Here is a 25,522-nt window from a genome sequence, read left to right as displayed (position 1 = left end):
GGTAAAGACAGAAACCATATTGAAAGCCAAAACTTCTTATGACTGGATTCCACTGTGTCCCTTGGCCTTTTTTTCTTAGCAAGTCTGTCTAAAAAGTTTTATTTGGCAACTCTAGAGATTGGAAGGGAATGGGTTTTGAGTTTACTGACTTTTCTTATTTTCCTTCCAATCTCTGGAGTTGCCAATAAAACTACTATATAATACTGCTGTCTAAAGATGAGGCTTGGCTGTTTATATTATCTCTAGCCCTTATTAGACCTCAAATTAGCAGTATGGTTGGCTTACATACCAGATATTTTCACTACCAGTCATTTGAACCAGGTGGACTGACAATTCTTCATTATTCTTTAATTTCTCTTCATCCTCACTGCTGATTCTGTGTTGGTCTGGGGCTAACTTTTCTTTCGTGAAGTAAGGCTTAATTTAGAATTCTGTATCTATAATTTTGTTGATTATTTTGGCTTCCAATGTGGTTTCTGCTCTTTACTTTGGGTGTGTTGGAGACCCTCTGTGGATTATCTGAAGAATAGCTTCCCTTTACTTACTGGGTCATCTTAGGTGACTTATTGAAATTCTTTAAGCCACCATTGTTCCAACTGAAAAATAGATATTACAATTTAACCATTGCCATAGTGTCTTTGAATTGAAAAAGTTTTTTTATAACATTATTGTATTTTCTATACCTTCATTTTATTTATTTTTATGTGGTGCTGAGGATTGAACCCAGTGCCTCACACATGTTAGGCAAGTACTCTACCACTGAGCCCCAACTGCAGCCCCAGCATTGAATAAGTTTTTAAAACTACATAGAAAATACTTAGTAGACTAGTTGGTATTACAATCATCATTCTTGAAGAATGAGAGAACAAAGAAGCTAACAATATAAATGGTATGTTTAGAACCTTAGAATGGAATGCCAATTTAACCTGCAGTTCTGGCTTCTTTGGCAGTAAATACAAAAATAATAAAAAAAAAGATCAGCAAAAATAATAAAAAATATCATAATAAGAATTGACACTGATTGGACTTTACTGGTACAAAGTGCTTAGTGTTGTTTATTATTAGAATCTTCCCATTCTTTTGGACCATTGTATCTCATGATTTCTAGTGCACAAGTGCAAGCACACTAAATTCAGGGAACTTATCCTATTATTAACAACACAGATTTTATGAGTACTTATTGAATGTGTATTGAGTGAATACTAGAATCTAAACAGACAAACAGATTATACACTGATTCACATGACAGATTCAAACCCTATTAACGGTCAGGACTATTTCCTTTGCGTCATTTTCCCTTTTTTTTTTCTGAAAGTCTCTTACTCAATTTAATAATAAGCTTGTGTGAATTGTGGTTGTACATTTTGTGGATTATCTAAAGCATAGCTTTGATCTCTGACTTGCTTTTTCCCCTATGAATATATCTGGTATATATTCACAGTTTAGAATGTCTACTAATGTTTCTGCTGTCCTGATCAGGGCTCCTTTAGGAAAGTAAATCAGGGCATTCTAAAACCGTGTACAGGCAAATGTTTAGGTAGTAAATGCAGCATGTATGACTACAACTATATAGAGATGCAAGAGTGAATTGTATGCTTGATATGTATTCATGAGAACCAAAGATCAGAACTCAATCGTTTGAGAAATCATAGAAAGGAGTCTCAACTCTCACTTCCCATTCTTATCTTCTCCTCACCTTTTATCCCACTGAAGAATACCACAGACTCCCCTTGCCCAATGAGAAGCTTCAGCCAATAGCCCCTGTCTGTCTGCTTTGTCACTCTGCATCACCCTGCCACACAGAAGCAAGAATGACACACATCCTACCCACCACTCCATTGGAAATTCAAGGCAGCTGCATCTCACAGCAGCTCTGATGCTGAGAGTTAAGAAACCTTCCCTCTTAAATTTCAGTAAGGTTCTCATTTTCCAAGACTCCCTTCTATTGTATGATGGTACAGAGGTGAACATGATGTGCACTTCAGAGTATGGCCCCAAGGGTCATAGCAGTAGATCTGCAGAGTTGGCAGATCACTCCCCACTCAGCAGGGCATGGTCACCTTAGAGAATGGATGGAAAATATCCTCTTGCTATAATTGGGTTCAGCCCTGTGGCTTTACACCATCTTATTTGGCAATCTTTTTACTCTTGACATATTTAGTAATCACTCTAAGGGAGATTTATTACACTGCTCATGGGAACAAACAATGCACTAAATATTACACATATGCATGCTTTCAATACCACTCCTTTTCTAGTCTACTATGAATCTTTCCCCAAAGTCTTTCTTCTAATGCTAATCAAAACTCCCTCATATTTAAATTTAAATTCTTCTTCATTCTTCCTTCTTCCAAAATAACCATGTACATCTTGAAAATTTTTGTAATTAGCCTTTTTTCCCAGTACTGTGGATCAAATCCAGGGTCTTGTTCTCTACCCTATGTATGTACATATCTATCTATCTATCCATCCATCTAGATAGATATATAGATAGATATGTACATACATACACACATACATATCCATCCTCAATCCCAGGAACTTTTCAATCAAAATTTGTTGGGACATGCTTGAAGAAGAATAGATGAAAACACATTTTTTTTTCAGTCCAAAACCACCGAAAGACATATTGCTGACCATTAATCTCCCAAACACAAAACCAGAAATTTACCATATAATTAGGGTTGTGAAAATAGCCTCTTAGGTATCTCTGGGAAGTGGGGGGGGTAGACAGAGATAGACATATCAAAATATTTCAGCTAAATATAATTCAATAAAGTATTTTCTAAACCTCAAATTTGGCACTCTTACAGAGATATGGGGGAAAGGGACAGTGAGAATTTGGATTAACAGCTCATTGCCTGTGCTAACTAAAGGACTTTGACAGCTGGTGCCCCTCAGACATTTTCAAAAAAGCATAATATCCCACTCACCCAGACATATGCACAGCAAAATATCTTAACAAATTAGTCAATCTAAAACATATTTGAGAGAAAATATATCCAAGTCATGGAGACACTAAGGGGAAAGTCTACTCAGTGCTAGGCACAGTCCTAGATGTACTCATTTACTTAACACTCAACTACATATCTGCCACTGACCTAATTTTGCAGACTGGCCCACATTTTACACAGAAAAGGCAAAGCTACCATAAGAATGACTAGCTGGCTGGTCAAAACAGCTAAATTGGGGACCCAAGTAGGTAGCTACAGCTGAAACAGTTACATGATGACATTTTAAAAGACAGCAGTTAACCCTACCACCTCTATCTTCAGGGTTTTCTCAAGCCCCAATTTTCTCAACTGTAAAATTAATTGTTGAGAGAATTTAAAGTATATAGCCCTAACACATGGTAGTTCATTTAAGTCACTTACTCCCCCTCCACCACCACACACATATTTTCTCATCTTTCAGTTAGATTACACATATTCCTACATATCTGAACTTTTAGGGGCAATACATTAAAAGCACAAATGCAGGAATTAATGGTGGCAAGAACCCTTATTCAGCTGCTGGCATTGCTAACCTAGAAGTATGTGCTAAGGGGCTAGAAAAGCCCAGATTCTGGAGCCAGACTGCCTGATTTAGCCTAGCCCTGCCTCTTATTACATGTGTGACCTTAGCAAGTGACTTGGCTTCTCTTTGTCTCAATCTCCTCATCTGAAACATGAGGCTAGTATTCACACTACATTATAGTTATCTATAAGAATCAAGTAAGCTAATCTGCATAAAGACCTAGCACTGCAGTAGGGGCTATTCAATTAATGTTTGTATTCACATATGTATTTTGATGGTAGACATATACATTAACTGGGCATAGTAAATTTGACAGGAGGCAATGGGTAGAGTAAATCCCACTGGGCTCTTTTAGTATGTTTCCCATGATCCCAGCCAGCCTCTTTCAATTTTGTATCCTTTCCCATATATGCAGACAAGGAGTACCAAAGAATACAAGGGCTCTCAAGGTGTAATTCTTATCTATTATGGTATAGAGTGATTAGATGAGGAGATTATTTAGTTCCTCAGCAGTGGCTTGGACTGCAGAGGAACTCTGCATTCAGAATTGTACCTTATTTTCTTTTTAAATCATGTTTTCCAGAGGAAGACAGAACAGGGGACCTATAATATTGTCAAACATTATAGACCAACTGGGTCACAAATAATAACATGTGGAAATAATGCTGGTGCTTTGATGCAACACTTGTTGAACTTTAGCTGCATCAGAACCCCTGGAGGCCTTGTGAAAACCCAATTCCTAGGATCTACCCTAAGAGATTCTGATTTGCTAGGTCTGGAATAGGGCCTGAGAATCTTCATTTCTGATAAGCTCTAAGGTTATGTTGATGCTGCTGGTCCAGGGGCCACACTGTGAAAACTACTGGTCAAACATGTGTTTTGCATTTCTCATTTCAGATCTAAGGTTTCAAAATTTCATTTGAACATTTTGGCTTACAGATGGAATACATGATCCCCTCCTTCAAAAACACAAGGGAAATATTTGAACTCAGAGTAATGTTACTTCTTAATGTCTAATTTTATGTAATAAATACTGATTATTATTTTTTTCCCCATAGTTGCATGCTGCTGTGACCAAGATCCAGGTTCCAAGGCCTGGTTTTAATTACACGTTTGCCCACATATGTATCCTGAATAACGATAAGACTTGCATCGTGGATGACATAGTACACGTCCTGGAAGAGTTAAAGAATGCTCGGGCTACAAATCGGACCAATTTTGCTATCACATACCCGATCACCCACTTAAAGGACGGTAGGGCCGTATACAATGGGCACCAGCTTGGGGGCGTCACTGTGCACAGCAAGGATCGGGTGAAATCTGCAGAGGCTATTCAGCTCACCTACTACCTGCAGTCAATCAACAGTCTCAATGACATGGTGGCTGAGAGGTGGGAGTCCAGCTTCTGCGACACTGTGAAACTGTTCCAGAAATACAACAGTAAAGTCAAAATGTACCCTTACACATCCTCGTCACTGAGGGAAGATTTCCAGAAGACCAGCCGTGTGTCAGAACGTTACCTGGTCACCAGCCTGATCCTGGTAGTCACTATGGCCATCCTCTGCTGCTCTATGCAGGACTGCGTCCGCAGCAAACCCTGGCTAGGCCTGCTTGGGTTGGTAACCATAAGCCTAGCCACTCTCACTGCAGCTGGGATCATCAATCTTACTGGTGGGAAATACAATTCCACCTTCCTGGGAGTCCCTTTCGTCATGCTAGGTAATTACTGCCCTTCATTTTTCTTTTTTCTCCTGTTGATGGTGTTAACTGGGTCCCTAAAAGGTCAAGAATAGCCATATAACAATTTTGTTTCATTTATTGCATCTTCATTGTGCTCAGAAGTCCTAGGATCCATTCTAAAAGGTGCTAGTCATCAGCAAGAAGCAACCCAATCTGATACATGTGCCAGAAACAGAAAGACTTGGGTTCTAGCCCTGATCTTCCATTAAATAGCCATGTGTATTTAGCAGACATTAATCTTCTCTGTGCCCCAGTGTTTTAAGTTGGGTTTCCTCAGAAGCAGACCCTGAGACAAGGATTCAGATACAAGGCATTTATTTGGGAAGAAAGCCCAGGAAGCACCAGTATGGCAGTGACAAAGTGAGACAGGAAGGCAGACAGCTCAGATTGATGATTAGGTTACTGTTCTAGGCATCTGTGGCTCAGTCCTGCTGGAGACCTTTGGGAGAAATGAAAGAACACACCTCAAGACAGGTCCTCCCCTGAGGGATGAGGAAGCTGTAATATATATTTTTTTTAAGAGAGAGAGAGAGAGAATTTTTTTAATATTTATTTTTTAGTTTTTGGCGGACACAACATCTTTGTTTGAATGTGGTGTTGAGGACTGAATCTGGGCCACCATGCATGCCAGTCGAGCGCGCTACCACTGGAGCCACATCCCCAGCCCAGGAAGCTGTAATATTTATCCAGAAACCCTGTGTGTGATTGATTCATTGAGGGATACTATTCAGGGTAGTTAAGTCCTCAGCACTTCCCCCAGAAAAAGTAAGCACACTCCTGCAGCCAAAGAAAGCCCTCAGGTAACTCTGTAGCAAGAAGTTTTCATTAAGTGCAAGAATGGTGAATGGGAGGACACATGGATTAGGCACTGATAATGTATTCAACCCACAGTTTCCCCACCTTATGGATAGGGTGGATGTGAGCAGCAAACAGAGGACAGCAACATGTGACATCAATAGGAAGTTTTCTTCTCCCTGCTTTTACTACAAACTCAAAGAGAATATTTTAAAAGTGATGGTGATGGTGTGTTTTCAGTATGTTCACTCTAGGGGACCTCAGGAATTCCCTGAAAGAGATAATGGTCAAAACAAAGTCACTGTGGTCATAACATCAGTTGCTTTGTCCATTCAGTAAAAGAGATGAAACGTCCACTCAGCCTGATAGCAGAGCTCCTTACAGGCCAAGGATTCAAGCAGTTAGCATTCTCCCTTTTTTGCGTCAACTTCTCATCAATTCCTTTAGCAAAATTAAAATGTCATTTGGAATTAGATACTAACATTACGAATGAAGTGGCATTTTTTGTTGACTAGGAAATAACCATGATGGAGTTCATTAGTATGCCTTCTGTGCTATTTTGGAGTAGTAGAAAAACAAAGAATTTTCTCAGGAAATCTCAACTGCTTTATGGTTAAGTGATAAACAGGGCTGGTGGAGCTGCAAGGCCACAAAATTACATTCTGCCCTCTATGCTCTGTGGCCTGAGGGAATTAAGACCTCGTCAATAAACCATATACAAGTAGCTTTTGTGGAAAGTGGGGCACTGTGTGAAGACTAAGTAGTCTGAGAATTTGCTAGAGCAGTTTACTTGTCACTGCCAAAAACAACAGAGAACAGGATTGCAGTACTTCTTCCTGAGTTCAGTCTGTTAAGAGGGCAGTATAACTTGCTTCTTTAAAATAATCCCAAGACTATGTGGGTCGATTCTGGAATATAAGGAGGTGCCTTGAAGAGTGAGTAGGACTGAGTATTAGTAGCTTCCACAGAGACTTGAGTCAAGGTTTAAATTAAGATGTTTTGCTCATGATTAGTCACATGCTTAAGTGGTTGGGGGGTGGGTGGAAGGATTTTAGCTATTCATTTTAAAAATAGTGTTTTTTGTTGTTGCTTTTGCAGGAGGAAGATAAACAGGAATAAGAAAAGGGTGGGGGACTGAAGGGAGATAGTAAGGATCTTAAGGTGAGGGGAAAAGAATGTCAGAGCTAGAAAAAGGACTATTGCTGCTGGCTTTATGACACTCTAGGTTGTTACCAGTGAGCTTAAAGCACATTACAATATTTAAAGCTTCTTAAAAATTAATTGTACTAAGTAAAATAAAAGTATGATTAAAATTTCTTAGAATTAATTTTAAATAAAATAGCTGTATTCCAAATTCTTAAAATGAATTTTGTTATATAAAATAAATTGCAGTATTTAATCCTTCTTAAAACTTATCTTTGTACTTTTTGAAGTAGTTTGAAATATTTTAAGTAAAAACCAACACAAAAAAATAATATGAGGGGCTGGGGTTGTGGCTCTGTGGTGAAGCACTTGCCTAGCATGTGTGAGGCATTGGGTTCAATTCTCAGTACCACATATAAAGAAATAAAGTAAAGATCCATTGACAACTAAAAAAAATTAATTTTTTTAAAAAATAATATGCAACATGTGAGACATCAGTGGGACTGCTGGGGCTGCAAGGCCACAGATTTTTTTTTCCTATTCCTGTTATGAACTCAGGGGAAGGTTATAATGTGGTGGTGATGGTGTATTCACTCTGAGGGGCTATAGGAAATCCCTGAAACAGAAAATGGTCAAAACAAAGCCACAGTGATCATAGCATCAGTTGCTCTCTCTGGTAGTACTGGATCTGGAAAGGAGGTAAGAGATGGTGGAATAGAATGATGCTATAAGCACAGAAGTGTCTTTTAAAAACAAGTCCAGAAATAGTACATAGCTCCACAATTCAACAGAGACCAAGTATCATTGAACTTTACATCAGAGTTCAATTCAGAAGAATCAGGTATTTTTAGTGAAAGAGAACAAGCACTGCAGGTGCCTAATATTCCCTTGTTTGCAATTTGTGAGGAATGTTACATGCATTGATTGTGATGGCAGTTTTCCCTGCTGACAATCAGTGTGCAACCTTTCTGTACATTTTCAGCCCAAAGAGTTCTCAAATTACTCAGTCACAACATAAAAGGAAGCTATGCATTTTAGTAGCTAAGGCCCATTTGCAATAAATACTTTGTGTGATATAATGAGTGCTGAATATGTTCATAAAGCTAACAGTGCCTGTATTTAGGACAGTTGCCTTTCTGGATTTCTCAGATAAACTCTTCATTCTTAGAGTATGAGTGTAAAATGAAGTATAAGTGAGAGCAGATTCATAAATGTTGTATTCAAGGCCAATGTTTAGTTGTGCTTTTTTTGATGATGATCTGTCCTAAAATACCAATAAATAATTCAAATGACCAAGAATTAATGCAGTGGTAAGGGTTTTATACAAGTCAATTAACTGTCCCATATTTAAATTTGCCTGCCCATAACATCATAAGTGCTATGCTTAATCTAAGCAGATTTAAGCAAAATTTCTTGATTTTTAGTACTTTTTATAAATAAAATATCAAATCAAATTTATTATAATCTCATTTAGGGGGAAAACTATTTTAGAAAAAGTCTCAAATGCAGACATTTTCCTGGCTGTCAATAGGTCTATAATAGATAAACATTATAGACTTAAAATTCAACAAACATTCTCAGTGTGATGCCGGTCACATAAGGCCAGATCCAGCCACATGCCAAAATGGCAGTAGATTTAGAATGGAAAATTTTAAGACCACGTGTGTTATGCAGTATTAAGCTGACAAAATTCCAGAAGAAGAAAGAATTTGGATAAACTCTGAGAGTTCACCATAATGGGATATGATTGTGTGTTTCTAGCCAAGATGATACGTGACATCTCTGGCAATAAGAATATATCCTACACAGATGAATCATTTTGGCAATGATGTAAGCATAGATACATCATGATTTAGAATGTTTTTAATCAGTGTCATGCATATTAGACGATCCCACTTCTGCCAAAACCTCTGTCCAGATGAGTCACATCAGTTTATTTAGAGCTGAAATCCTAAAAGGTCTATAGTATTATAATGCTCATTGATAGTTACTGTAATTTGGAGAAGAGTTTATTTGGTCTATATTCAATATCATGCATAAAATAACATTCCTTTTTTCCAAACTATATTGATATCAGGTAGTGAGGTATTTAGCATTTGTAAATATATCACACATCATTTTAATTCATTATCAAATTTCCTTTAAATGATGAGAATTCACACCATTATTCTCCAGTTGAGTATGATTTGAGAAATTGGCATAAGTTTTGTATGTGCAAGCTCTCCTTATAGGCATACTATTTCCATAGCTTTGCTGATCAGACACAAATCAGGAAAGGAATGGAATGTTAGAGAATATAGAAGAAACAGAAGGAAGATTTTTCTTCCTTGTGCATATGGAAAGTTTGTTGCTTCATGTACATTCTGTGCTGCTAAAAGGAGAGAACTGAAGTTATGGTGAAAGATAGTTTAGGTATTAGTTCCTAAGTGGTAATCTATTTGTAAGGGTCACTTTGCCTTTATTGAGATACAAGACCCTGGAGATCAGATAGAATAAAAAATACTCCTCAAGCCCCATTTCAAATGTTTAGAAATTTCGAAGAACACAAATATCCAGGGGTGCCCTCTTCCTTCTTAATTATCTAACCAGTCCATACAGATTCAAGGATGTGAAAGGAAGAAAATGTGGATTAAGTGCTAGGAGAAGAATAATAGCAGGGAAATTTGACTTCTTCCAGCTATTATACCAAGATTATCTGTATTTTTAGCAGAAATCAAGTTAGATTCAGTTCTTTAAGGCTTTGTTCTCATATTATGCCACTTGAAATATGATGCAGCATATGGAAGACATAAAAGTGGTTTGAGACTGGGTGTGGTGGTGCATGCCTGTAATCCAGTGATTCAGGAAGCTAAAGCAAGGCAGTATCACAAGTTCGAGGCTGCCCTCAGCAATTTAGTGAGGCCTGGCCTCAAATAAAACACAAAAAAGGATTGGAGAAATAGCTCAGTGGCAAAGCAACCTGGGTTCAATCCCAAATACCAAAAAGGGGGAGGGGTAAAAGTTCTTGTGTAAGAATTTAGGTCCACCTGAAAAACTGTATCTCTCAATTATTTTTACTCTAAACATAAGCAAATTTGAAAGTTTTTTTGTATTCTTATATATTCCTACAGTCAAGAAAAAGATTAGCAGAAGGGGGGGCAGATAATAATGAAGTTTGAACCATATGAAATTAACAGTATCCAACTGTATTTGACCTAGAAAATTGGTACCAATAGGCAGCCATTTTTGAACTGCAAAGATGATAATTTCATATGGTTCAACCTAATATATTATCATAAAAATCATTTTTGCAACAATGTTACTATCTGCATGACAGAAAAGTCCTCAATTAGAGTGCCATGGAAATACATCAATATAAATCAGTAGTGTCTAGGGAAAAAAAACATTTATAAGGGTTTTGTTGTTCACTTTTTTGGTGTACATGTGGTTTAAAATAAGAGTAAATCCATACAATAATTTCAAGGTTTGTTTCCTATCTTTTTAAATAATGATCCAAGGTTCTGTGGGGTTAATTTACATGGAGATTGTGTGATCTAGTTTTGTGATTAGTTCTCACCCATTTATTCTTGGGCTCTACCAATCATATTATGGTGAGGGAATGGTGGAGAGAAATGGATTTGGGGAAATAGAACAAAAAAGGTTTATTGTTCCATTCCTAAACATAAACTAAGATGACACCAGGATTGGAACACAGATCCAAGAAGGCAGAACTCAATTATGAACATAATGCCAAGGTATTTCGTCTTTGACCCAGGTCTCCTAGGTATTCTCTGGGTGGTCTGTGTACTTGGTCTTGCCCAGGGAATGGGGAAGTGGAAAACCTGATGAAGACTATGCAGCAGAAAGCAATATCAGGGCACTAAGCTGATAAAAATAGACCATGAGGCAAAATACCTACTGTCTACATTTGGACCAGAATCTCAGAAATTCACAGTTGGTCAGTCTTCATCAGATGTGTCTACAGGAGCTAACAACCCAAGAAAATTCAGTCATTATCAAGGAAACCCTGAATTTCACCTAGTTATTACTCACCAAGAAACAAAATGTAGACAGATGGAATCAAAGAGAGGGATTCTAGTCCCTTCTCTGCATTGATTTGTGTAGCAGCATTAACATGCTCTGCCTCACCAGTAAAATAAATTTCACACCAGCCTCCTATTCATCTTGTGTAATCTGTGCATAATATATATTGTATTTCATATTAGCTATATTAGATGTCCTATGTAATATGATATGTAATTATCTCACATTATGCACTTATATTTTACAATGAGTTTATAATATATATTATGCAGTACATAGTTTGAATGTTCAAATATAAATACTGCATATTTTTCTGTATATAGTATATGGTATACATTCAAGCATTTTATATGTAAATATATAGATTATGCTTGAATAACACTTGTCATATATTCATACATTTATATATTTTATTTCTCCTATATGAAAAGTTATTATACAATGGCCACAGCATATATTATGAGCTATGTTCATACACACTAGTTTTATATAGTACATATACATACAGTATCTAAATACTTCATCTTTAAACAAGGAAGAGCTATTAGCAAGTTTGTTTTTTGGACTTTTATTTGCAGCAATATAGTGAAGGAAAATCATGTTTCAGATTCAAACCCAATGCCATGAGGAGAATTATCAAAATGTGTCAAGTCTCAAATAGAAAGAATAAGATGCATATATTCCCTCTGATGTGAGCATCTGTCTTTACTTAAGCAGAGTACACCTTTACTCTTACTCTTAACTGTGAGACAAAACAGGCTACGATAAACCAAACAATTCAGCTTATAAAGTAAATGTTTATAACTGGCAAAGTGTAAATGTAACCCAATTAATGAACTTCTCACTGAAAACAGATGTTACTCAATCTAGACATATATACACTTTAAATTTCTTCTTGAAAAAACAAAATCATTAATTTATGTAGATGTCATTGAAAGAAAAGAATTTTATAAACATGAACTACTCAGTGAAGCTTGTCTCAGAATAAAATATGTTTTAAGCAGAGTTTGCTCCTGCATGATATTCTGTTTATTTTTTTATAGAAAAAAAAATGTAGTCATTTCATTTCCATGTGTGAAAATTTGGTACCCCCCAGGCATGCTATAAATAGCTTCATTGTCTCATGATATTAAATGTTTTTGAACTGAAACTGAGAGATCATCCATCAGCAAGCCATCTCACTTCACATCCTCATCTTCTCAGCCATTCAAGCTGAGGAAATCCTTCGAGTAGGAAAGGGATTAAAATGTGCAGAGCACCACAAGGCATCAATCAGCCTCTGTGCTATGTCTGTGTGGACTGGGGAAGGTGGGAGAATCTGAGCCTGAAGAAAAATCATACCTGCAAAATCCAGATATACAAACTAGATCAATTTGCTTATGGATATTCATTGACAAAACAAATCACCCAAACTGCCTCTTATGGCAAAACCATTAAATAAATTTAAAACGCAATTCACTTTATGAACAACTTTCCACAATTGTGTCTACTGGGTAAAGTTAGGTTAACTCTCGACTATTTGTTAGTAGATTCCTGCCTTAGTGGATTAATAAACAACCCTGAAGGTTTTGGCTAGACCCCAGAAGAGAGTCTGGGTGAAGAGAGAGATTTAATCTGTGAGTCTGCTGGAGAGTTTCCCTAAGTGACTGGAGGATTAGCTAGTTGAGTTTCTTCCACCAGCAATGTTAATTATCATCTGTGCTGTTTTTTCTTTTCATTAGCTCCAAAGCCTCAAAGTTCACTGCACATACAGATACAAAAAGTATCTTTGAAAAGAAGAAAAATTATAGCTTGAATTCTTTAGCATTTGATTTTACTAGATGGCAGTCCCAAAGTCTATCTCTAATAAAATTAATAAAAGCAGTTTCCTTTTTAAAATCGTATTCCTGATACAAGTTGTATCTGAACATTAGTGAAGAGCTCTACGATCCTTACCCCAGGGCCTGGCTAAAAGCCCATGATGCGTCAAAGCAATCACTCATGAATAACTAGAACTTGAATCTGTGAGTGTGTGTGTCTAACGCATAGTGATATGCATGTGTTCCAATGTACATAACAATACAGACATTCCATGTAATAAAAATAGAAACATCCTGAATGTGCTTGTAAAAGACAAGCAAGTCTCTATCTTCAAAATTTGATAGATTACATATGTTTTGTTTAACAGTTCCCTTTGGCAACATATCAGCTTTTACTATGACTGTAAGAGGAGGAATATCCTAGGATATGATGGGTCCTGAAATCCTCACTATAATATAGTCTTTTACTTCCAATCTCTAGCTGTGACCTACCCCCTTGATAATGAGCTATGATTTCCATTACCACTATAGAGCCCCTGGTCACCAACATAAAAATCTACTTGGAACTTTGTGTTTAGGCAGCTTCCCATGCCTATCTCTGTAAACTCAGTTACTAGGAAATCCTTGTGAACAGACTTGGGACAGATGTCACAACTGATGCCTTGTGCCAATGATATAGGACCCTTAGTCAGATTTAACAGAGAATCGTATAGATCTCCTACTTCATAGAAAACTTTTTAAACTAGAGTGCAAAACAAACAGTAATACTTTTACTTTTAAAAGTGCCTTTTTAAAGTGAGGGAATAGTCAAAGCTCAGAAAAGTATCTTCAGTCCACATGCAGTATGTTTGCCTACATCTATAATATTTGGCCTCAAAGTCCTGCCTGCTGGATTCCAGCTCCAAGGTTAAGAGTACTGTGGATAATGGAAATGCTGAAGGAGGGACCCACCATCTGAGAGAAGAAAGTAGAAAGGAACAGAAACTATCAAAAATTTTCTTCTCTGTCTTGCCTTGACTGATTTGTCCAGTTTCTGGGATGGATGTTAAAGTAAGGCCAAGACTGACCAGAGGAAAAACTGTGAAGGGGCTATTCTGTGAAATTCTCTCACCTGCCATTTCCTTTTTTCCCCCAGTGCTGGGGATTGAACCCAGGGCCTTGCACATGCTAGTCGAGCATTTTACCACTGAGCTATATACCCATCACCACCATTTTGTCTTCACTCCTTCCCGATACCCATTCTCTGTCCCATTTTTCAGACCTACAGGGAAGTTGCTTCAGTAGACCATTTCCAAGAGAAGTTTGTATTTAAAATGATAGATTTGAAGGCCAAAGGGAATTCAGCTGTAATTCCCAGAAGAGCGGGTATTGGTGTGTGGGTGGAGGCAGTGAATAGTATGGAGGATAAGGAGGGTATTTCTCATGTCCTAGGGTTCTTGGAATGTGTCTCTCTTTGAGTTCAAGCCAAGAAACAGGGTCTTTACAGTTTAGTTTTCCTTTAGGGTAGTAGACTGAACTCTTCAGCATAAATACTCAGCTGTGAGCCAGGTTTAGTGCCAGCAAGGCACTCTAGGCTGTTAATCCCTAAGAGGTACCTGCAGCTGTTGGCACTCATCCCTCACATGACTGACTGAGCTACAGGATGGAGGTTCAGTTATGGCATCAGCAATTGTCCTAGAAATCCAAAGGGCTCTACTAAGACACTGTATATCTCCAGTTTGGGGTTTAGGGTATATATATCTACCAGAGAGGTGTGCTTGAGAAAAAATATCTGTACTATCAGGAATGGGCAGGGGGTCTTTGGTGGCAAGGCCAAGGATAAGCAGCAAATGCTGAGTGATCAGATAGAAGATTCTTTCTCAGGGCCTGTTCTGAGCTCTGTGAGGATCTGCACACATATACCTAGCAAGAGGAATGAAGGAAAGGCATTTTCCCAAAAGTCCCTAGAAATAAAATTAGAATCCTCTTTGAAGCTACCCTAGAACTAAAAACATGCATAAAGAGTCAGGACTCAATTAAAAAAAAAAAAGATCAAACTATAGAAGGACCAGCATTTGAAATGCAGCAACTCAAGAGACAAATTAATAGCCTATTTCTAACTTTCCTTGAATTTTAGTATTTTCATTCTGGACCCTCAAGCCTCACTCTTGTCATCTAATAGCTGTGTTAATTCAAATTTATGTTTTCAATTAACTTCTAAGATTATTCAACAGTGAGGTAAGAAAGGGCTTCTTAGTGTGTTTTCCAACAAGACTCGGAGTCAGATAATGTCATCATAAAACATCACACTGATTTTAAAAAGGACTACAAAACAGATTTAGTTTAAATTCTACTATATGATTAATTTTAATTCTTCTATGTGCATCTTATCATATTTAATGAGTAAGTATTACAGCCTGGTTTAAACTACTCTTTTGTTTCTAGCAAGTAAAAACTACAAAAAGTATTTGCCATTTCAGCAGCTTCTTGAAGTGTGTTTTACCTTTCAAAGCTTACTTGCTCTACATGTCTCCATATTAAATGGTCAATATCATTTCCCCAGAGTGCTGGTGCCTCAGAAGTATTTTTAACTCTTTTTATCAACTCATTGCCAAGGAATGGTCTACTTGTAATGAAAAGTTAGTTGGTCCATCCTGCAGTGGAAACAGATTTAATAAATAGTTTTCTCTCCTGAGAATAGACATTAACTACCTAAAACATAATTAACAACAGGTTGCCAGTCAACAAGTGCACTTTTTCCTTCATGTCTGAGAGTTTATATGCCTCCAATTTAATAGAGGCCATGGTGCTAGTTAAGAAATTGATAGTCTTGACCTGAACTCCAAAAGTGGCTGTAAAATGATTCCTAGTAAATTAAGATAAATGCCAAATCCCACTGAGGAAACAAGTCTATATAATTACTATGAAATAGGCATTCAAGTTTGAGGTTAGGACTTCACAATAAGAATATAAATACCAGGCAAAGCACAAGAGAAGATGTGTGCTTGGTTATTGTACACACAAGATAACAGTGACTCACTTCACTCATATTATGCTTGGCTGGATATTTTAAATTCCTTCTTAAAAACAAGACTATTGTACCACAGTGTAAAGGTTTTATTATCCTCAATAATGGGAGTGAATATGCCAAGGCATGGAAGCAGAAAATTAGATCTGCTGATTCCAGTGCCAAGACAGGAGTTATTGAAAGCTGCAACAAGTCAGTCTGGTGGGTTTTCCAGTGCTGCAGTGGCCTGGAAACCCAGAGAGGTACAGCATGGAAGTGTCTGGCTCCAGCCAGGAGAGGTTGCAGAAGTCATGTTAGATCTCTCAGGGAGAAGAATTGAGTCAGAACATGGACACTTATTGTACCTCTGCTATTTCAGTGTTGCTGGAATACTAATCAGGGAGGCAGAGGCACTAAGCAGTTAAAGAAAGAGGTTACTGACCTGGCTCTCTCCCACAGAGGCCACTGCCAAACAGTACAAAAAAGCCAGCAGAGTCACTGTCTGCTTGATGTGTCATCTATGAACAACCAAAATTGATCAAACAAATCCCTAAAGACAAAATGCAAGTCATAAACCTTCAGTCTGAACTATAATTTTTAACAATTGGAGGGAGAGTTCATGTGAATCTTGTTCCTTCTATATATTCTTCCCTCTTTCCTCTTCATTCAAACTTGTTTCTACTTATTTTGCTTCCCTCTGTTTCTCAGATGTATTGCTTCCTGCCCTGATATTTGAGGAAGGATTAAAAAAAAAGAGGCTATGATTTAGTTTCCTGTCAAGACTCAACTCAAACTAAATACAGAGTCTCTTTCTCACTAAAGCCCCCTATTTGGCCAATTTTAAAAGAAGTGATGGGACATTAACTCAGAATCCTCTGACCACTGCCCTCTTCTGTGCTGATGCCTAGCCAGACCTATGGGAGTAGAAAAGAATGATTAGTGTCCAGCCAAACTGTGCCAACAACCCTAACCTATTAATGTATATAGTTCCCAAGAGACATAGGGATAAGTCTATTCAGATTTCTATAGGCAAAGGTTCATCCAGCTTTATAAAGCCAGAAGGGAACATGAAGGAAGATTCTTGCTCCTCCTGCTGCCTGTTCACATCCATTGATGCTTATGATTCATCAAAGCACTGATCTCTCTCCCAATAGGAGAAATCATTGGCATTTACATACCTGCCACCACCTGGGCATAGTTATATTTCTCATGATCAACTTGGTTCCCCTTTTAAAAGAGATTAGTTCTTTAAACTTTTTTGCTCTGGTCTCTTTCTGCCCCCCTCAGGTCATGGACTATATGGGACTTTTGAAATGTTATCCTCCTGGAGGAAAACTAGAGAAGACCAACATGTTAAGGAGCGAACTGCAGCAGTCTATGCAGACTCCATGCTCTCCTTTTCTCTCACCACTGCCATGTACCTGGTCACCTTTGGCATAGGGGCCAGTCCTTTCACAAACATTGAGGCAGCCAGGATTTTCTGCTGCAATTCCTGTATTGCAATCTTCTTCAACTACCTCTATGTACTCTCGTTTTATGGTTCCAGCCTGGTGTTCACTGGCTACATAGAAAACAATTACCAGCATAGTATCTTCTGTAGAAAAGTCCCAAAGCCTGAGGTATTGCAGGAGAAGCCGGCATGGTACAGGTTTCTCCTGACAGCCAGATTCAGTGAAGAAACAGCTGAAGGAGAGGAAGCGAACACTTACGAGAGTCACCTATTGGTATGTTTCCTCAAACGCTATTACTGTGACTGGATAACCAACACCTATGTCAAGCCTTTTGTAGTTCTCTTTTACCTTATTTATATTTCCTTTGCCTTAATGGGCTATCTGCAGGTCAGCGAAGGGTCAGACCTTAGTAACATCGTAGCAACTGCGACACAAACCATTGAGTATACTACTGCCCAGCAAAAGTACTTTAGCAACTACAGTCCTGTGATTGGGTTTTACATATATGAGTCCATAGAATACTGGAACACTAGTGTCCAAGAAGACGTTCTAGAATATACCAAGGGGTTTGTGCGGATATCCTGGTTTGAAAGCTACTTAAATTACCTTAGGAAACTCAATGTATCCACTGGCTTGACTAAGAAAAATTTCACAGACATGTTGAGGAATTCCTTCTTGAAAGCCCCCCAATTTTCACATTTTCAAGAGGACATCATCTTCTCTAAAAAGTACAATGATGAAGTTGATGTTGTGGCCTCCAGAATGTTTTTGGTGGCCAAGACCATGGAAACAAACAGAGAAGAACTCTATGATCTCTTGGAGACCCTGAGGAGACTTTCAGTCACCTCCAAAGTGAAGTTCATCGTCTTTAATCCATCTTTTGTGTACATGGATCGATATGCCTCCTCTCTGGGAGCCCCCCTGCACAACTCCTGCATCAGTGCTTTGTTCCTGCTCTTCTTCTCGGCATTCCTGGTGGCAGATTCTCTGATTAATGTCTGGATAACTCTGACGGTTGTGTCTGTGGAGTTTGGAGTGATAGGTTTCATGACATTATGGAAAGTAGAACTGGACTGCATTTCCGTGCTATGCTTAATCTATGGAATTAACTACACAATTGACAATTGTGCTCCACTGTTATCCACATTTGTTCTGGGCAAGGATTTCACAAGAACTAAATGGGTAAAAAATGCCCTAGAAATACATGGGGTAGCTATTTTACAGAGTTACCTCTGCTATATTGTTGGTCTGATTCCTCTTGCAGCTGTGCCTTCAAATCTGACCTGTACACTGTTCAGGTGCTTGTTTTTAATAGCATTTGTCACCTTCTTTCACTGCTTTGCCATTTTACCTGTGATACTGACTTTCCTGCCACCCTCTAAGAAAAAAAGGAAAGAGAAGAAAAATCCTGAAAACCGGGAGGAAATTGAGTGTGTAGAAATGGTGGATATCGATAGTACCCGAGTGGTTGACCAAATTACAACAGTGTGATAGTGTCTGTTTGGTATATTTTCACCCTAGGTCTTATCAAGAGCAAAGAGATTGCGTTAATGAAACAATTAAATTCAAAGTTGTTTTTTTAAGGACAAGAAACAGGCATTGCAAAAAAAAAAAAGTATAAAGGACAAGGGGGGTAATGGGTATGGCATATTTTCAATCTTTAAAACAAAAGGGTTGTAATAAGAAAGAATTTAAACACACATTCACACACACACACACACACACACACACACACACACACACACCCTTGGAGACTTACAGATTCTTAAGCTAAGATGAAATAGAAGAAAGCTTATTAATGAGCAGGATCCTGTTTTATCCACTCTGCAGATGTCGCTAGTATTGTGATAAAAGCAACTGATTGAAAGGTCAGCTGCCAAGGCAGAAATAGCTTCAAGCATTATCCAAACAATGCTTCCAAAACTTGTGCAGAGCAGTACTTCTCACCAGGGTCTATGGTTTGAGGTCTTGGCTGTCTCAACTGGATCCCCAGCACCTAAGGAGATGCTTGTGAAAGTTCTGACCAGCAAAAGCAAGACAGAGCCTTGGAAGCAGTCATGGTAGTGACCATCACTCATAAATTGAAATTGAATCACACTTAAAAATCATCTGGATGAAGCACTTTGGTTGTCTAGAATTAATTTATCATATTACCCCAATGGTACATTTTTAACATTTGTATACTTTGTTTAATACACCTGAAAACCAATGATTACTCCAGCATCATAGAATTGGGACAATTCTATTTTGGAATATTTCGTCACTTGTCACCAAATGGGTCTGCTTTATTAATTACAGATTTTGGCAGGGGGGCTATGGGGACATAACACCACAGAGCCAAACCCAAATACCTGGCATGATGAGAAAAAGTGGATGGCTACTGGAACCTAGAGACAGTGTCTTCATTTTAATAACAAAAATATATAGCCATCTGGTACAGCTGTTTGTAGTTTGGCCCTATATGCATTTTTGCATGGATACCCAGAAACAACATCTGCCCACATATAGCTAAGGAAAGAAAAACAAACACAGGAATGGTTATCTACCATAGCTTCCAACTTACAGTAACAGTCTGCCTTTGCTATGAGACATGACTTCTCAGAGACATAGAGGGGAGGGAAGATCTTCCGGTAATCCTAAAGTCTAACACTGAGAAACTTTGTAGAAGTGCAGGGAGATAAAGGGACAAAAGGAAAACAGATGGAAATTACTGGAAAAGCGATCATTGATACAAATCTATCAGTGACAGCAGTCAAATTTGTCTACTAATTGGCCATACCTCACCTCTCTGGTTCCCCCAACACACCATTTTTACTGCACCTCTACTTCATCATCAGGCCCTTCTATTCATTTACAAGCCCAGATATTTACATGGTTAACTTATAGTATCTATAAGAGAAATGGTTCATAGATTTAAACGGAAATGGTTTGACCTGAAGAGGATGTGTATGCTGCCCCAGACCCCTACATTTTTTCAATCTATAAAACTGAAGCTAAAACCAAGTTACATTTGAGGCAAACTTCCACAGTATTTTTCCCTTTTAGAGATGTAGCTTCTTTAGATATCTATAGTGGTAAGTATTTCCCCAAAGCATCTTACCTTTCTGAACTTTAGCAGACATACTGTGCAAATTCCTCATCCTCCACAGAGGGGGAAACTGAGACTTAGAAGAACAAAGTAACTCACCCAGGTCATACCCTAGAGGATTTCCTCATTTCAGCATGCCGAAGACAGGACAGATCAATTTTAGGTTTACTCCTAAGACAGCTTTACCCCCCCCACCCTTGAAATACATTTCTAAGATAGAACATAGGACTTTGTTGGCCATAAGGCAGACATTTTTTAATGTTTTAGATTTAGGTTTACCATTGTCTCTCTAAATAGCCAAAAAAGAAAAAAAAAAAAAAAGCAAGCCCAAATGATTCACATGTAACAACACCACGTTGAAACCTGTGCTTTCTGTTTCATGTACTGTTCTCCATACAGTTCCAAATACTGTGCAAGGGATCGTAGCTAGTGTATTACACACTTGTTCAGTCTCCCCTGCAGACACACTAAGTGATCATACCAATGTGTTATACACTCAACAAGAAGATAATGAGCTTTAATCTGAGGACAAGTACAGTCCTCACAAAGGGCAAGATTGCATTTGCATAATAGATCTTCAATCAATTCTCTCTCCTAGGGGCCTGCAACTGGGCTATTATTTATAAAACACAACTGAAGAGGGAATTGGTTTTATTCTTAAATCACATGTTGCTAAATCATTTTCTGAACAGTGTGTTCTAAATCAGCCATTGATTTAGTGTCAGCCACATGGAGCACCACAGCTTAAAGTGACTCCACAAAACTGACACAACACACACAACAATGAAGTGGATTTTGTTCAGAATTTAATCATTCAATTTGGTCAACCAGAACGACTTACTATGGAACTTTGGTTTATGACAGATAGTAGTTTTCCAACTTGATTGAGTCTCTGTATACCCTAGAATATTGTATTTTTAAATGAAGGGCATTTTCAAACTTGTCAACTTCTCTTTTCAGCACTTGAAATCAAGGCTTATGAAATTCTGACTGTGAAATGAATTTTTTCTATTGGGAGACTATGCATGCCAAGATTTGTTATTTATTGTTAGATAATTATTATTTGTTAATATTGACTACTGATTATTGCTCTGACAGCATTGGTTTAGCCTCACCATGGAGAAGACACTTTAGAAGTATCCCAAAATCACATTTCCATAAAATTTAAGTCTTTACATCATGAAGTTTTATTTTTTGAATTGCTACAAAGAGAGAAGGAATTATTCCAGCAAACACTTGAAGTTTTTTTTTTTTCCTTTATTTAATTCCAACCAAGACATTAATGTCCACTTTACCAAAGAAACTTATTTGGTTGGTTTTGAGTTGGTGTTTGTTGTTTGTTTACCAAAGAAAATATTCCACTCATCAGAAATGTTTCTCCTGGTCAACTAAAAAACTGTGATACTTGGGATTTCTTGGCCTTCGTAAGGAAAATAAGAAAAGCCAAGGTAAGAGTTATGATACTCTCTCACTTCATGAAATTCATCAGAAGATGTAAATTCACAAGGAACTTGGGGTTTGCAAGAAAGAAAATGATACTTGAAACAGGGCATTGTTTAGTCCTCCAGCAATGTTCCAACAAGTAGCACTAGGACTCCTCAGGCTAAAAGAAGTACAGTTTATTCCAGAGAAAATATAGGAAACCATCATGAAAAATTCCTCTCCATTGTTCCAGTCCATAAGTTTTGAGGTTTTTTGGTGTTTGTGGTTTAGTTTGTGAATTTTGTTTGTTTCTCTGTTTGTGTTTGCTTGTTTTGCACCTGTCTTTCCTACCACATTTACCCCCTCAATCTTCAGTTAGAAATGAGATCATCAGATGCCATCCTCCATGGCCACAGTTATTTATACAACATACTGCTATAAACAAGACCCTTGAGAACCATTTTAAGTAACCACTACTCAGTTGTAAGTGGCATTCTGAAACCATGACAGTACTTTCTTCCAGCCTTAGAAGCAGATTTTGGATATATCCCTCATAGGAACAGATGAGATGGAGCACTGCCTTAGGGATGTGGTCTGAGGCAGAACCTCTTGGACACAAATGGTATTCTCATAGTATCTTTATTCCTTTAGATTCCATTAAAGTATCCCTGCAGCTTTCATAGTGCTTATTCTCTATGAATCTCTGTTTTCTCATCTGTAAAATGGGGGTAATAATAGTAAATGTCTTTAAATTCAGAAAATATTTATTGAGTGCCTAATATCACCCATGTACTGTTCGAGAGATTGGAGACACAAGAGTGAACAAATCAGATAAAAAATAATCTGCCCTCTTTGAGTTGACATTTGAGTGATGTTTGCTGTGAGGATTAAGTGAGATGACACATGGAAAACATTTGTAGCAAAGCCTGGCAAAGAGAACTCAAGACGTTATTATTTTTAACTTGTCAATCTCACACAGTAGCACCAGGATGTAAAGCTAGAGAGATATAGATTTGGGAGCATGATTAGGGCTATTTAAGGATGAAATAAGTGGCCACAAAAAAAGTAGTTAATTCCTGGTCGTTTTAGGACATTCAAAATTAGGCTGGATCACCATTTAGTGGAGCAACTGTAAAGGAGGTGCAAGCCTTGGATGTTGGGGTTAGACTCTAAACCTAGAAAAATGGGATACAGGCACTTGGGGTAGGCAATAGGAATGGGACAGTACTAACTATTAACTATGCCTGGCTTGTCTGAAGATATTTGAATATTCTTTTTGGGTGATTTGCTTTAAAATTTTTGCTCAATAAAAAGTATCAGGTATTTGAAGACAAAGTTCCTACTTTTTAAAAGCATGGTAAAGTTGTAGTACAAAGGAAAATATTAAATTAGTACCATACTGGATTAGTTGGCAAAGAACTGAGAATAGATAAAGCCAACACATTGCAGAGTTCCTCCCTGTGGTGGTTACAACTGTTTATTTCTGTTTCATGCCAGTTCAGGATAAAGGAAAGAGGAAAGTGAATGAGCTAGAATCTGTTCACCTGAATAGGCAGTCTCAGGATGTCCTCCCCAGCCTGCCTCACATCTGCCCCACTCCCATCTGCCCAGGTGATCTGTTTGAAGTGCTCTTTGATATCTATGAGGGAGCCATGCAAGGAAGAGGAAGTGAGATGACCAGAGAGCTGTGGCCTCTACAGATTTTTTAGTTAGATTAAAATTAGTACCACAAGAGTTCAGATGAGGCTGCCTGGTAGGGAAAGAAGGCTTCTTTTCAGAGTACAAAGAAAGCAATGTGTACCAAGGAGGCAACCTGCAGAGGAACCTTGGAGGAAGGAATGATGTTCATGTGGAATCTGCCAGCTTCTTCTCCCTCCAGAATGTTGACCCCAGATGAATTTTTGGATAGAAATAAGCCTAATCCCCCCATTTTTCACATGAGAAAACTGAAACCTGGAGAAGTAAAATTATGTTCAGAGCTAATTAGAAACAGATGCCAGGACTATAACTGAAGTCTAGTTCCTAGTCTGTTCTTTCTCCATTCTGCCACTTTACTGCCAAATTCTATGTATCTAAATTTGGAGGTTTAACCTAGGAGTCATGAATGAGTTGTGGGAGGGAGGAACTCAGAGCTCCCTAAAATTAAATATATACAAAAATGTGTATATGTTCAATATGTGCATTTTCCTAAAGAAAGGGTTCATAGATTCCAAAAGAGGTCTATGACCCAAAAAGGGTAAAGACCACTGTCCTAAATTAATAAAGACCTCATTGGGAGTGTGATCCTGGTGTCCTCATTTTGGATAATAGGCAATTAAGAACTTCTCAACCATCTTTTCTCCAAGGAGCCAAAAATGTTTCCAAATATAGGTTTCTTCATGCCAAGCCCAGTACCTACTTCTGTTCATTTATCTTTTACTCATTTTTTCACTCATTCATTTGTTTATTCTGCAAACATTTTCAGTGCCAGTTTATGTTCCAGCACCAACTAAACATGCTCTCCAGGGTAGGATCAGGAAAGGACCCCTCTTGCACTGTGCCCTGTTGATAGGAAGAATACCAGGCTTCATTCTCACTGTTATAGGAACCCCTGCCACAAACACAGAGTGGGTCAGCCAACAAAATCAACATATAAAAGTGTGCCCTGTCAAAAAAAATAACAGGGATAAAGAATTTCCAGGTTATACAGTTACATTCTACTTGGCAGTAGCATACCACTCCTTGGAAAGCTGCTCTCAAGCAAGTTCTATTCTGAAATGTGTACACCAGGCATACTTACTTGCACACACTGGTAGTGGCTGACTCTCCAACAAACAAGAAGAGAATAAATCACATTTATCTTGATAATACTGTAGTGAGCAAGTAAAAAATCATGGCCATAGACAGATGGATGCACTTAAACACAGATGTGTCTTGGACACAGATAAGCAAATAGAATCCCAGTTCTCTTGATTACTAGTCAGAAGCTAGATATAGTATAGGTTATAGCAGAAGCTGGAGAACAAATGGCTCTACCTTTACCAGTTGGCTCTGCTTCTGGTATAACTTTAGGCACAATGGCATCCACTTGGGTTTGACCTATGGCAAGCCAGAGAGAATCATTGCCTGGCCTTCCCTGAAGTACAAAGGACTCATAAGTGCCACTTAAACCACCCTCTGCCCATCTATGATAAGGGAAGACTTCTACTGAGATGAAGGAATATTAGTCCCACTTTGTAGCATCTGATGTGAGGTTTGAGAGCTTTATTCATTGGGATCTACTAAGTACTTTGTCTAATTCCTAGAAAATGACAAAGATAACCCATTTCCATTATCTATTCCAGGATTATTCTTGAGGAAAAAATATAAATTTCTCTGTCAAAACAATATCCTTGATTTTCCAGGATAAATCCTGAACATGTTTGGCTCAGTCTTTCAAATATTTATTCTTTAAATTAACATCTTGCCAAAATTACCTTTGCTTGCTGTCCCAGAATCAACATGGCAGTTGACATGATACCTCCCAGGACTATGGATGACAATGTGAAACTGGTAATGACCCACTGGTTCTATTTCACAT

At 38.0% G+C, this 25,522-nt stretch overlaps 1 protein-coding gene across 1 annotated transcript in view; it reads left to right on the top strand.

Moving 5' to 3' along the window:
* Ptchd1 (patched domain containing 1) overlaps positions 1-18,944 on the top strand; it is a 50,474-nt gene extending 31,530 nt beyond the window's left edge. The window contains exons 2-3 of the mRNA XM_026401388.2: positions 4,575-5,235; positions 17,290-18,944. Of these exons, the coding sequence (XP_026257173.1) occupies positions 4,575-5,235; positions 17,290-18,944 (2,316 nt within the window). The remainder of the gene's footprint in view (positions 1-4,574; positions 5,236-17,289) is intronic.
* Positions 18,945-25,522: the final 6,578 nt, after the last annotated feature.

This window comes from Urocitellus parryii, chromosome X, assembly GCF_045843805.1.
Source record: "Urocitellus parryii isolate mUroPar1 chromosome X, mUroPar1.hap1, whole genome shotgun sequence".
Classification (NCBI taxonomy): Eukaryota; Metazoa; Chordata; class Mammalia; order Rodentia; family Sciuridae; genus Urocitellus; species Urocitellus parryii.
Note: the sequence above shows the minus strand (reverse complement) of the source record. Positions and strands in the feature narration are given on the sequence as shown.